The sequence below is a fragment of the Netta rufina genome (assembly GCF_964035555.1).
Source record: "Netta rufina genome assembly, chromosome: 18".
Lineage (NCBI taxonomy): Eukaryota > Metazoa > Chordata > Aves > Anseriformes > Anatidae > Netta > Netta rufina.
Window position 1 is genome coordinate 2,460,748 of NC_140142.1, and position 12,193 is coordinate 2,472,940.

General features: G+C 51.1%; 2 protein-coding genes and 1 pseudogene across 3 annotated transcripts in view; 1 reads left to right on the forward strand and 2 right to left on the reverse strand.

Annotated features, from left to right (window-relative positions):
• The window catches only part of LOC311216156 (olfactory receptor 14C36-like), a 249,838-nt pseudogene that overhangs the window by 51,041 nt on the left and 186,604 nt on the right, over positions 1–12,193 (reverse strand). The window lies entirely within an intron of this gene.
• On the forward strand, positions 1,727–2,653 carry LOC311216595 (olfactory receptor 14C36-like; the record flags this gene model as incomplete). The annotated part of the gene is made up of 1 exon (XM_084298127.1): positions 1,727–2,653. One exon carries the CDS (start codon positions 1,727–1,729, stop codon positions 2,651–2,653), a length of 927 nt encoding a protein of 308 aa, XP_084154253.1.
• LOC311216596 (olfactory receptor 14I1-like) lies at positions 7,701–8,642 on the reverse strand (the record flags this gene model as incomplete). Its single annotated transcript, XM_084298128.1, has 2 exons — positions 7,701–7,988; positions 8,349–8,642. 2 exons carry the CDS (start codon positions 8,640–8,642, stop codon positions 7,701–7,703), a joined length of 582 nt encoding a protein of 193 aa, XP_084154254.1.

Here is a 12,193-nt window from a genome sequence, read left to right on the forward strand (position 1 = left end):
ATCTTTTGAGAAGTCAAGGCACCTAGCTGGCATGCTGACTGTGGGATTCCCTCTGCCTCCAGACCCAGGAGGACCCAGGCAGAAAGAAGGCCCCCAGATGGGTTGTCCTGTCCCTTCTGCTTGAGTTCATGACTGGGCAGCAGCAGGCACAAGGCTTGGCTGTGTCTAGCCAAGAAGCTGCAAGGCCAGCAGGAGGCCCCTGGTTTGGAAGCTGCTGCTGAGGTGACTTGCGTCTGGTTGGCTGAGAGGTCGCAAGGAGCCTGCTGGGTTGGGATGCCTACTTAAGGAAGGGTTTCCACCACAGGGATGCCATACGAGCAGTGGTGCCTTCTCACAAGGAACCAGGCCAGCTTCCTACAGAGCTGCCTTATGAGATATTTGGGTCCATGGCTATGGCTATTGTCTCTGCCACTAAAGCTTTTGAGGAGACAGCTAAACATTAAAGCACCAGAGCCTAATTGACTCCTCTTGGGCTCATCAGCAAAGCCCCCAGAGGTGTGATTCCAATGCCTTAGGCTGGGCCTGTGCTGCTGAGCTGGGCAGGGCTCCTGGGACATGAAAAAAAAACACATTTGAGAAAGTTCCATAAAGCAGAGAGACAGCTGTGCCCAGGAGCAGCTCCTCTGCACAGCGCAGCAGGGCTGGGGGCTCTGACCACAGCTGGCATGCAGAGAGAAGAAAAGGAGAGTGGGCTTGGAGGCACTTGGCAGTGGGAGGATGCTGAGAGCTACCTGCAGGAGAAACCTGCACAGCCCTTGACAAGGTAAGTGTCTGGCTGCAGGGCCATGCAGCTGCAGGTCCTGGAAGGGTCTCGTGCTGGGTCTTGTTTCTGGGAGGGCAGTGGGCAATGCAGTAGGCTTTGAGAGTCCTGCTGGGCTGCTCTGTGAGGGGAGGAAGTCTGGCAGAAGCCCCTTGGAGTGTCATAAGACAGGTGCCCCTGGGCAGTTATGGGTATAGTGTCCAAGCCTCCTCCAGAACCTGCAGGGGTGCAGCAGGGATGCTGCAATATTCCTTCATGTGGATATCCACCTCTCTCTGTGAGGTGTTCTCATGGGATGCAGCCTGTTTTCCATCAGGATGCAGCTCTCTAACGGCATCCTTGTTTTATCCAGCGTTCCCAAGAAGAAGACTCCTCTGTGCTAAGGCCCTGTCCATACTGCTGGATGGCTCTCTGTTGGCAGCTGGAGTGAGGCAAAGAGGGAAGAGCTGAGGTTCTTCTCAGTCCTCCAGAGACAAGGTGAGGTTTCCGTCCAGCTGCACTTGAAGTGGGGCTTCTCTGCTCACAGCTGACTCCAGATTCTTCTCGTGGAAAGACCTGAGTGGGATGATCCTGCAACTCAGAGACAGGAGATACAAGGCAGCTTAAAACAAGACTGGTGGGCAGTGGCCTATTGAACTCTATACACAGATGAGTGGTTTCCAACAACACCGCAAAGCTCATGGATTTGACAAATGGTCTGAAGTTGAGTTTTCATTGTGTTCCTGCTTCCCTCCTGCTACACAGCAGGAAGGACTCCTCTGGAGCCATAGCAGCCCCTACTCCCAGTGCCACTCTCAGGCAGCACCAGCCACAGCTCAAGCAAGAGAGCTGCAGAAAAGTTCTCCTGTAGTGAGAGAGTCTCAGGCTGGGTGTGCTTTAAAGCTTGCAGTAGGAAATTTTCAGAGAAGTATCTTCTAAATTTTTTCTGCCTTCTCTTCAACAGGCAGCTGTGTTCAATGTCAGAAAATGCCCAACAGCAGCTCTGTGAGCGAGTTCCTCCTGCTGGCATTCGCAGACACGCACAAGCTGCAGCTCCTGCACTTCGCGCTCTTCCTGGGCATCTACCTGGCTGCCCTCCTGGGCAACGGCCTCATCCTCAGCGCCGTAGCCTGCCACCACCGCCTCCACACCCCCATGTACTTCTTCCTCCTCAACCTCGCCCTCCTCGACCTGGGATCCATCTCCACCACTCTGCCCAAAGCCATGGCCAATGCCCTCTGGGACACCAGGGCCATCTCCTATCAAGGATGTGCTGCACAGGTCTTCTTTTTAGTCTTCTTTTTTAGTTCAGAGTACTATCTCCTCACTGTCATGGCCTATGACCGCTACATTGCCATCTGCAAGCCCCTGCACTACGGGAGCCTCGTGGGCAGCAGAGCTTGTGCCCAGATGGCAGCAGCTGCCTGGGGCAGTGGCTTTCTCAATGCTGTCCTGCACACGGCCACTACGTTTTCAGTGCCCGTCTGCCGAGGCAATGCTGTGGACCAGTTCTTCTGTGAAATCCCCCACATCCTCAAGCTCTCCTGCTCAGATGCCTACCTCAGGGAAGTTGGCATCCTTGTGTTTAGTGTTTTTTTAGTCCTTGGTTGTTTTGTCTTCATTGTGCTGTCCTATGTGCAGATCTTCAGTGCAGTGCTGAGGATACCCTCCTCTCAGGGCCGACACAAAGCCTTTTCCACGTGCCTACCTCACCTGGCCGTGATCTCCCTGTTTGTCAGCACAGCCACAGTTGCCTACCTGAAGCCCCCTTCTATCTCCTCCCCATCCCTGGACCTGGTGATGGCAGTTCTGTACTCGGTGGTGCCACCAGCAATGAACCCTCTCATCTATAGCATTAGGAACCAGGAGCTCAGGAATGCTTTGATTAAAACTGTTTCTATACATGCTTTTTAAGCATCAGAGATGTGCTTATTATTATTATTGTCATAATCAAGAATTTAAAATAAAAATATTAATTGGAATGAGAAGTTATTTGGGAAACTGAGGGAACAATTTTTATTGTTTAAATTTTTTTATTTAACATCTTTAATTTTTTTAAATATTATTTTTATTTGAATAATGGATTTTTTAACCATCATCATGCTAATTTATTTACCGTATCCCAGTCATCTCATGTACCTGTAGACCTAGGTTTCCTCCGTGAATAAAGACAATAAGGAAGGCATCCGAAATACATTCAGAATGTCACTGGTCAGAGGTCCCGTGTCCTCATGGGAGCAGCCCCAGCATGCAGGAGGGGCTCAGGGCCAAGAGCCTAGTTGCGAGATACAGGAGTAGCCCCAGTGTCCCTTGGGGCTGCCCCTCACTGCCTGTTGGGCTCTGCCTTTCTGCTGCCTTTGGGTTGGGGCTGCTGCTTCCCTGGAGCCATGGCCATGGCCAGCATCAGGACGTGGCCTTGTCACTGCTGCTCTCTTTTGGCTTCCTCATTGTTCTCTTGTGCTCTTACGTTTGGATAAGCCCTTAGATCTCATGCACCTTGGTGACAGTCCTGTTGTCTCTGCAATGGCATCCCTGTCCCTGCAGGCAGCAGCAGGCACTGTGCAGCCCTGGGTCACTGCTGGCTCCCCTCCCAGCACCACAAAAATACAAGGGGCTGCTCACGGCAAACCCTGAAACCTGGAAGCCTCTTCCATTGCTGCTGCCAATGGGTCTCGCAGGAAAAGCTTAATGGACCCGTAGCATAATGCACCAGCATCACCATAGTTGGCCCCAGAACAGGAGACACTAGAGTGGCCCAGAGCCACCTTTGTGCCAGCAGCTGCGGTGCCTTGCGAGGGGCTGGGGCTGTGGTGGCCGTGCCCAGAGCCCTGCAGCAGCCAGCGGTGGGCACTGCCCTGGGGCCAGCACAGCCTGGGCTACTGGGCTGGGGAGAGGGCAGGGAGGTGGGGAGAGGTGGGCAGGGGCTGGGCTGGGCTGGGCAGTGCCCGGCAGAGGGCAACAGCAGCGTCAGGGAGCGGTGGCAGCGTGCAGGAGAGGGCTCCCATCAGGGCTTGGTGCTGCAGAGCCAGGGCTGCGTGAAGAGAAGGGAGCCCAGAGCTGCAGGGGCAGGGGAGAGGAGGCCGAGGGCCAGGGCGGCTGCTGCAGGGGCAGGGAGCTCAGCATGGCCCTTGCAGCCCCCTGCCCTGGGCCTGCCTCTGCCCTTGGGCTCGGCCCCGGCCTTGGCTCTGCTGGCAGGAGCGCTCTTGCCATGCACTTCCTGGCCTCCCCTCGCCTGCGCACAGCTGCTGCCCACTCCGGCTGCTGCCTCAAACGTGTCCTCACCAGCAGCACCACCCCTTGGGCTGCTTCTGCTGGCCTCCCCCACCACACTGCCTTGACTCCTTGTCTCTGCTGGGCTCCAATTCCTTCACCGAAATTCCTTCACTCACTGTCAGCACCCTCTCCCTTGCCATGGTGGGATGTGTTTCCAGTGGGCTGTTTACCAGACACAGTTATAAATACGACAAGCAGGTGTAGAGGAGTCCTACTTCCAGACAGGGGCAGGCAGGAAGAAAAGCGACAATCAGATTTACTGGACTGTGTATATTTAAGGGCCTGGCACATCAGATCCACAAATGTATCAGGCTCTACTGGACACCGGTGCACAGAGTACCCTAATGCCATCAAGCTAGAAAGAGGTAGAACCCACCTGTATTTCTGGAGTGACGGGGGAACCCAATACATAACTGTACTGGAGGCTGAGATGAGTCTAACTGGGAAGGAATGGCAAAAGCACCCCACTGGGACTGGCCCAGAGGCTATGTGCATCCTCGGCATAGACTGCTTCAGGAGAGGGAATTCAGAGTTCCAAGAGGGCACCACCAGTGGGGCTTTGGCAGAGCTGCCTTGGAGACAAAGGACATGAACCAGTTGTCTACCTTGCTTGGCCTGCCACAGAATCCTTCTGTTGGGGGTTTGCTGAGGGTTGAAGAACAGCAGGTGCCAATGGCTACTGTGGTGGAGCACCTGAGGCAGCGTCGTGCTAACCGAGACTCCCTGATTGCCATCCATGAGCTGGGTCATCGACTGGAGAGCCAAGGTGTAGATGTAGAGCTTGGGAGCGTGCTTTAGGGATGGACTTGTCAGCACTAAGGTAAAGTTGCCTGACCTGGGTTACACGTCCCAGAGTAGTGTCAGGCACAATGCAATTCTTTTTGCCTTCTGCATCTATAGCACAGGAAGTAGGACTTTGCCCTACTCTATTGACTGGGCAGCTCTTTTCACTTTACTCTATTTAGGATTCTGTGTCTGGAAGGGGACAATTTCCCCAAAGAGTCCAAGATCATGGGTACAGCTACAGCCAATAAAGATATATTTTCTTTATTTTTCACCCTCAGTTTTCCACAGACGATCTAAGAGAGTCCATGGACGTCCAGGAGTCTACTGAGATTCAGGCTGAATTTCTCAAAATCCAATGGTCATTTCAATCTTTATTTTATTTTATTTTATTTTATTTTATTTTATTTTATTTTATTTTATTTTATTTTATTTTATTTTATTTTATTTTATTTTATTTTATTTTATTTTATTTTATTTTATTTTTATTATTTATTTTCTGAAGGCACCCCTGAGTTATCTTATAAGGGTTTCATGCACTGGGCTGGGTTGCAGTTACAGGGATGAAGACCACTGCTGGCAGTGCAGGTTTCAGACCAGGAGGCTCTGCTTTTCCTATGTATGGAGGTCTGCAAAGAAGTCACCCTGGATGAATAGCAATAGGAGAATGATTCTCAAAACTGAAATGCAGCAAAATTCAGCCTTGGAAACAAGAAAATATTTTTATTGGTTGCTCTTTGAAATCTTCTTCCTTAATTACATCTTCCAAGCTCTGCAATTAGCTGCACAAGGCGTGAAGGCTTGAAGACAACTATCAAAGAGACGTTAGGAGTTTCTGCATTTTAATGAGTTCCATGGTGTATTTTGGTGCTCAGTCTATGAAGCTCAGGTACTGAGAGGTGAATGATGCAACTGCTAGATAAATTAAAGTCAGAAGAAAAAGTTGAAGTTACTTGGAGCATTAATGGGCCCCACTGAGGGCTGTTACTAACAAAGCTTCCCCAGGGCCTTGTTAGGGCAGATAATTGGAGGCCATGGTTACAAACAGGCAAAGCGCTGTGCTGAGAAAAGTCTTGGTTGGTTTTGGTGATGCAGAAGGGCCAAGGGTTGGCCCCGGCCACTGGAAGGGGAGACCCTGCACACACATGTCTGGCTCAGGGCTAGTCTTGGGGTCTGTGGGATGTGGTGGGTACTGTGATGCTACTAGAAGAACTTCATTTTGACACCTCCGCATCCCTGCACACTGTTGCAAGGAAGCAATGCCAACAGTCAGCATGCCAAGCAGGTGCCTTCTGCTGGCCTAGCAGGGCCACTGCCAGATGTCAGCCCAAAAGTGCAGATCCCAGGGAGAAGTCAAGGGTGACCTGCCACCTCCAGACACAAGCGACCTCCCAGTCCCTTTCTGTGACACGTTCCTGCTGCAGGCCTATCAAGTGCAGAGACAGAAGTGACCTCACAGTCCCTGCCACAGTCACATTCCTCCTGCTGGGCCATGAGATCCTCAGGCATAGCTGACTACTTTCTAGATCCCAAGGGAATAAGGTACAGTTTTCTGGGTTAGAGAGTAAACGAATGTTTAATGGGAAGGTTTGGTGTTCTTCTGTGTTTAGGGTATGGCCAGGCTCTGGAGTTTAGGTCATTTTTACGTGTGCCTAGAAGCCGAGCTTTAAATAGAGCATTTTAATACTAATGTTAAGGGAAGGGATTAGGGTGAGCAAGAGAGTAAAGGTAAGGGATAGGGGCTATAGGCTGAGCTTTGCTTCAAGGGATACTTTGTGTTCAAACATTAGAGAAGTGGATTCCTGTCAGAGTGTTGGAGGAGCATTTAGATTTAGGGATTAAAACTACTGGTTAAAATAGTGTTAGGGCCATATATGACTGTACCAGTCACTGTTACCGCATGATCTACATTACATGATGCCTCTTCCCTCTACGAAATCATTATTTTCTGCTGCCCATGCTCCTCTTACCACCCCCAAAGATCAAAACTCTCATGTCCAGGTGTTGTGGTTTAATCCAACTGCAGCTAAACACCACACAGCCATTCACTCATCCTCCCCCCTCCCTCTCTGGGATGGGGGAGAGAAACGGGAAAGTGAAGCCTGTGAGTTGAGATAAAGACAGTTTAATAAGACAGGAAAATAATAATAACAATTACGATAATAAAAATAATGATGATAATAGTACTACTACTAATAATGTGTACGAACAAGTGATGCACAATGCAATTGCTCACCACCCACTGACCAATGCCCAGACTAACCCCGAGCAGTCCAGCTCTCCTCCCCATGGCTAGCCACCCCTATCTATTGTTTAGCATGATGTCAGAAGGTATGGAATACCCCTTTGGCCAGTTTGGGTCAGCTGTCCTGTGTCTGTCCCCTCTCAGCTCCTGCTGCACCCCCAGCCTGCCCGTTGGCAAGACAGAGTGAGAAGCTGAAACATCCTTGGCTTGGTGTAAGCACTGCTCTGCAACAATTAAACATCAGCGTCTTACCAGCACTCTTCTCATCCTAAGCCAAAACATAGCACCCTAGCAGCTAGTAGGAGGAAAATTACCTCTGTCCTAATTGAAACCAGGATATCTATCCACCCCTTATTCCATACCATTTATTTCATGCTCAGGTTCCACTCCTTACAAGACCACATCCTGATGCTGGCCATGGCCATGGCTCCAGGGTAGCAGCAGCCCCGACCCGAAGGCAGCAGAGAGGCAGAGCCCAGCGGGCAGTGAGGGGCAGCCCCAAGGGCCACCAGGGCTGCTCCTGCATGTGGCAGCTGGGCTCTTGGCCCTGAGCCCCTCCAGCGTGCTGGGGCTGCTCCCCCAGCTCCAGAGGAGATGGGAATGAAAGATATCATGTTATTTTTTTTCTTAAAAAAGCTGGGATTTCTAATATTAGGCATATTATAAGTGAATTTGCTGAAGATATGTATATTTAAGTAGAGTCCTGATGGAATCCCTTAGTTCCTTGTTCCTCAAGCTGTAGATGAGGGGGTTCACTACTGGAGGAACCACGGTGTACAGAACTGTGACCACCAGGTCCAGGGATGGAGAGGACATGGAGGGGGGCTTCAGGTAGGCAAACATGGCAGTGCTGACCATCAGGGAGACCACAGCCAGGTGAGGGAGGCACGTGGAAAAGGCTTTGTGTCGGCCCTGCTCAGAGGGCATCCTCAGCACTGCCCTGAAGATCTGCACATAGGACAGCACAATGAAAATGAAACAACCAAAGACTAAAGAAACGCTAAACACAAGAGCCCAGTCTTCTCTGAGGTAGACATCTGAGCAGGAGAGCTTGAGGATGTGGGGGATTTCACAGAAGAACTGGTCCACACAAATGCCTTGGCAGAGGGGCAGGGAAAATGTAGTGGCCGTGTGCAGGGCAGCATTGAGAAAGCCACTGCCCCAGGCAGCTGCTGCCATCTGGGCACAAGCTCTGCTGCCCAGGAGGCTCCCGTAGTGCAGGGCCTTGCAGATGGCAACGTAGCGATCGTAGGCCATGACGGTGAGAAGGAAATACTCTGCTCCAATCAAAAAAATAAAAAAGAAGACCTGTGCAGCACAGCCTTGGTAGGAGATGGCCCTGGCGTCCCAGAGGGCATTGGCCATGGCTTTAGGAACAGTGGTGGAGATGGAGCCCAGGTCGAGGAGGGCGAGGTTGAGGAGGAAGAAGTACATGGGGGTGTGGAGGCGGTGGTGGCAGGCTACGGCTGTGATGATGAGGCCGTTGCCCAGGAGGGCAGCCAGGTAGATGCCCAGGAAGAGCGTGAAGTGCAGGAGCTGCAGCTCGCGTGTGTCTGCGAATGCCAGCAGAAGGAACTCACTCACCGAGCTCATGTTGGGCATTTGCTGACTCTGGACAGAGTTGTCTGTTGAAGAGGAGAAGGCAGAAAAATTTTAGAAGACACCTAAGAAAAACCTACTGCAAGCCTTAAAGCACACCTAGCCTGAGCCTCTCTCTTTCCTGGAGAACCTTTCTGCAGCTCTCTTGCTTGAACTGTGGCTGGTGCTGGCAGAAAGTGGCACTGGGAGCAGGGGTGCTGTGGCTCCAGAGGAGTCCTTCCTGCTGTGCAGCAAGAGAGAAGCAGGAACACAATGAAAACTCAACTTCAGATCATTTGTCAAATCCATGAGCTTTCTGTTGTTTTTGGAAACAACTCATCTGAGTGCAGAGTTCAACAGGCAGCTGCCCACTAGCCTTGTTTTCAACTGCCTTGTATCTCCCCTCTCTGAGGATCATCACACTCAGGTCTTTCCATGAGAAGAATCTGGAGTCAGCTGAGAGCAGAGAAGCCCACTTCAAGTGCAGCTGGACGGAAACCTCACCTTGTCTCTGGAGGACTGAGAAGAACCTCAGCTCTTCCCTCTTTGCCTTACTCCAGCTGCCCACAGACAGCCATCCAGCTGTATGGACAGGGCCTTAGCAAGGAGGTGTCTTCTCCTTGGGTCACCTGGATAACACAAGGATGCCACGAGAGAGCTGCATCCTGCTGGAGAGCAGCCTGCAGCCCAGGAGGACACCTCATAGAGAGATGGATATCCACAAGAAGGGATGTCACAACATCACAGCTGCACACCTGCAGGTTCTGGAGGAGGCTTGGACACTCTACTCATAGCTGTCCAGGGGCACTTAGCATACGGCACTGCAAAGGGCTTCTGCCAGACTTCCTCACCTCGCAGTGCAACCCAGCAGGACTCTCAAAGCCTACTGCATTGCCCACTGCCCTCCCAGAAACAAGACCCAGAAGGAGGAGACCCTTCCAGGACCTGCAGCTGCATGGCCCTGCAGCCAGACAATTACCTTGTCAAGGGCTGTGCAGGTTTCTCCTGCAGGCAGCTCTCAGCATCCTCCCACTGCCAAGTGCCTCCAAGCCCTCTCTCCTTCTTTCCTCTCTGTGTGACAGCTGCAGTCAGAGCCCCCAGCGTTGCTGCGCTGTGCAGAGGAGCTGCTCCTGGGCACAGCTCTCTCTCTGCTTCATGGGACTTTTTAAAAAGTGTTTTCTCTGTCCCACGAGCCCGGCCCAGCTCAGCAGCACAGCACCAGCCCAAGGCACTGCAATCACCCCTCTGGGGGCTTTGCTGATGAGCCCACAAACCTCAGGCACTCAGAGACAATTGAAGACAGGTCTCCAGAAGTCCCAGTCCCAGGCAAGTTTCCTGCAGTGTCCCCCTGAGGGCCAGCACGGACACAGCCTCCCTTGGAGCTCGTTAGAGCAGAACCCTGGAGGCAGTGAGGACAAGAGGCAAAGGCAATGTGAAGGTGACACTGAGGTGTAGGAAAACTGGATGTGTGTCAGCAAGCACAAGGGCCAGGCCTTGATCCCTGTCCTCTGGGAAGGGAGAACTTTACCCTTCAGACACTGCTCAGGGCTCTTTGTGGGGCAGTAGGAGATGGGGATGTGCATGGCCAAGTGCAGGAGAATGGTACGACCCCTGCCTGGTTCATGGGTGGGGGTGAGCAGGCAATGAGGCCCTGGTGCTTTAACGATCAGCTGTCTCCTCCTAGGCCTCAGTGGCAGAGACAACAGCCATAGCCATGGACACAAAGACCTGGGTTCTTTTTGGACTTTGAGCCTTGCCACAGCACTTGATCCTCTCCACACCTGGCTGCACTAGGGAATCCCAGACCTGTACCTCTTTCCCTGTACCTGTATACAATTTTGGGGGGGTTGTCTCACTGAATATGAACTTAGTATGACAACTCAGATCTTCTTGGTGGCCATGCTGCTCATAAGGAGCTCTGTAGGAAGCTGGCCTTGCTTCTGGTTAGCAGACACCACTGCTCGTATGGCATCCCTTGTGGTGCCCAGGCCCTCCTCCTCCTGGGCACTGCTCACTCAGCAGGGTCCCAGTCTGCCCTGATGTGTGGGGTTCCTCTTCTTCTGGTGCAATACTGGGCTCTTCTCCTTGTAAATGTCAGGAGGTTTCTGTAGGCAAATTCCTGCAGTTTCTCGAGGTTCCCCTGGACAGATGCTCCATTCTGTCAGCTGTTAATATCTGCAGGCAGACGGCTCACCGTGATTGTGCTGTCTCTCACAAAGCAACGGCAGCAGGAGTTTGCAGGACAGTTTGGATAATACACGAGTAACTAGTTGAACGGAATGACAGCACAGAACCACTGAAGGGTGTGGGATAGAAGGCTGCCAGATTCCACTTTTTCTGTTCTTCCTTCTCTTGCATGCTGTTACTTACAAAACTCTGCACTGTATCATCTAATAGGAAGGAAATTAAGTCTATCCCAGCCGACACATGGACAATATCCGGCCCATATTCCATACCATCTGCATCATGCTCTGCTCCAGTACTTTCCAATTAATCACTAGCACCTTTTCTCTGTTGATATATGCAGAGGGATATCATGCCCTTAGTCTGTGGGTGTCCTGGTGCTGGCTAGGATCGAGGTAATTTTCCTCCTAGGAGCTGGTATGAAGCTGTGTTTTGGATTCAGCATGAGAAGAATGCTGATTACACACTGATGGCTTAGTTGTTGCCCAGCAGTGGAGGGCTGGGGGTGCCTGCGAAGCCAGTGGGGACAGAAGCAGGACAGCTGACCCCAACCCCAAGTGGCCAAAGGGATGTTCCAGACCACACAACATCATGCTGAACAATCAATATGGGGTGGCTGGCCAGGGTAGGGGGTACCACTACTGTGGGACACGCAATCACCATCATGATCGTCACCATCATTGCTCATATTATTTCTCTTCCCTTTCTGTCCTATTAAACTGTCTTTATCTCAATCCAAGATGTATTTATTTATTTATTTATGTATTTTATCTTTTTTCCCCTCCTCATTCTCTCCTGCATCTGCTCGGGGTGTAGCAGGGCGTCTGTGTGAGGGAATGGCTGTGTGGTGCTGTGCTGCCTCCTGGGTCAAACCACACTCTTTTGGTGCCCAACATGGAGCACAAATTTTGAGCAAATGGCAGATCTGGACACAGCATGTTAAAAGAAAGCTATTATAAGCATTAGTTGATTTTAATAATTGGTGATAACAAAGTTGATCTCCTTCCTTCCTTCCTTCCTTCCTTCCTTCCTTCCTTCCTTCCTTCCTTCCTTCCTTCCTTCCTTCCTTCCTTCCTTCCTTCCTTCCTTCCTTCCTTCCTTCCTTCCTTCCTTTCTCTCTTTCTCTCTTTCTCTCTTTCTCTCTTTCTCTCTTTCTCTCTTTCTCTCTTTCTCTCTTTCTCTCTTTCTTTCTCTCTTTCTCTCTCTTTCTCTCTTTCTTTCTCTCTTTCTCTCTTTTTCTTTTAAGCTCAGATCTGTTGTGCTAAATTTCAGAATTGTGTTGCATAGCACATTACTTACTGTATGTCTCCCCTGTCATGCTGTTTATCTTTTCTGATGGCTGCGTCAAGTTTATTCTTTTGATGTGTTGTGTAACACTGGCTTATGATATG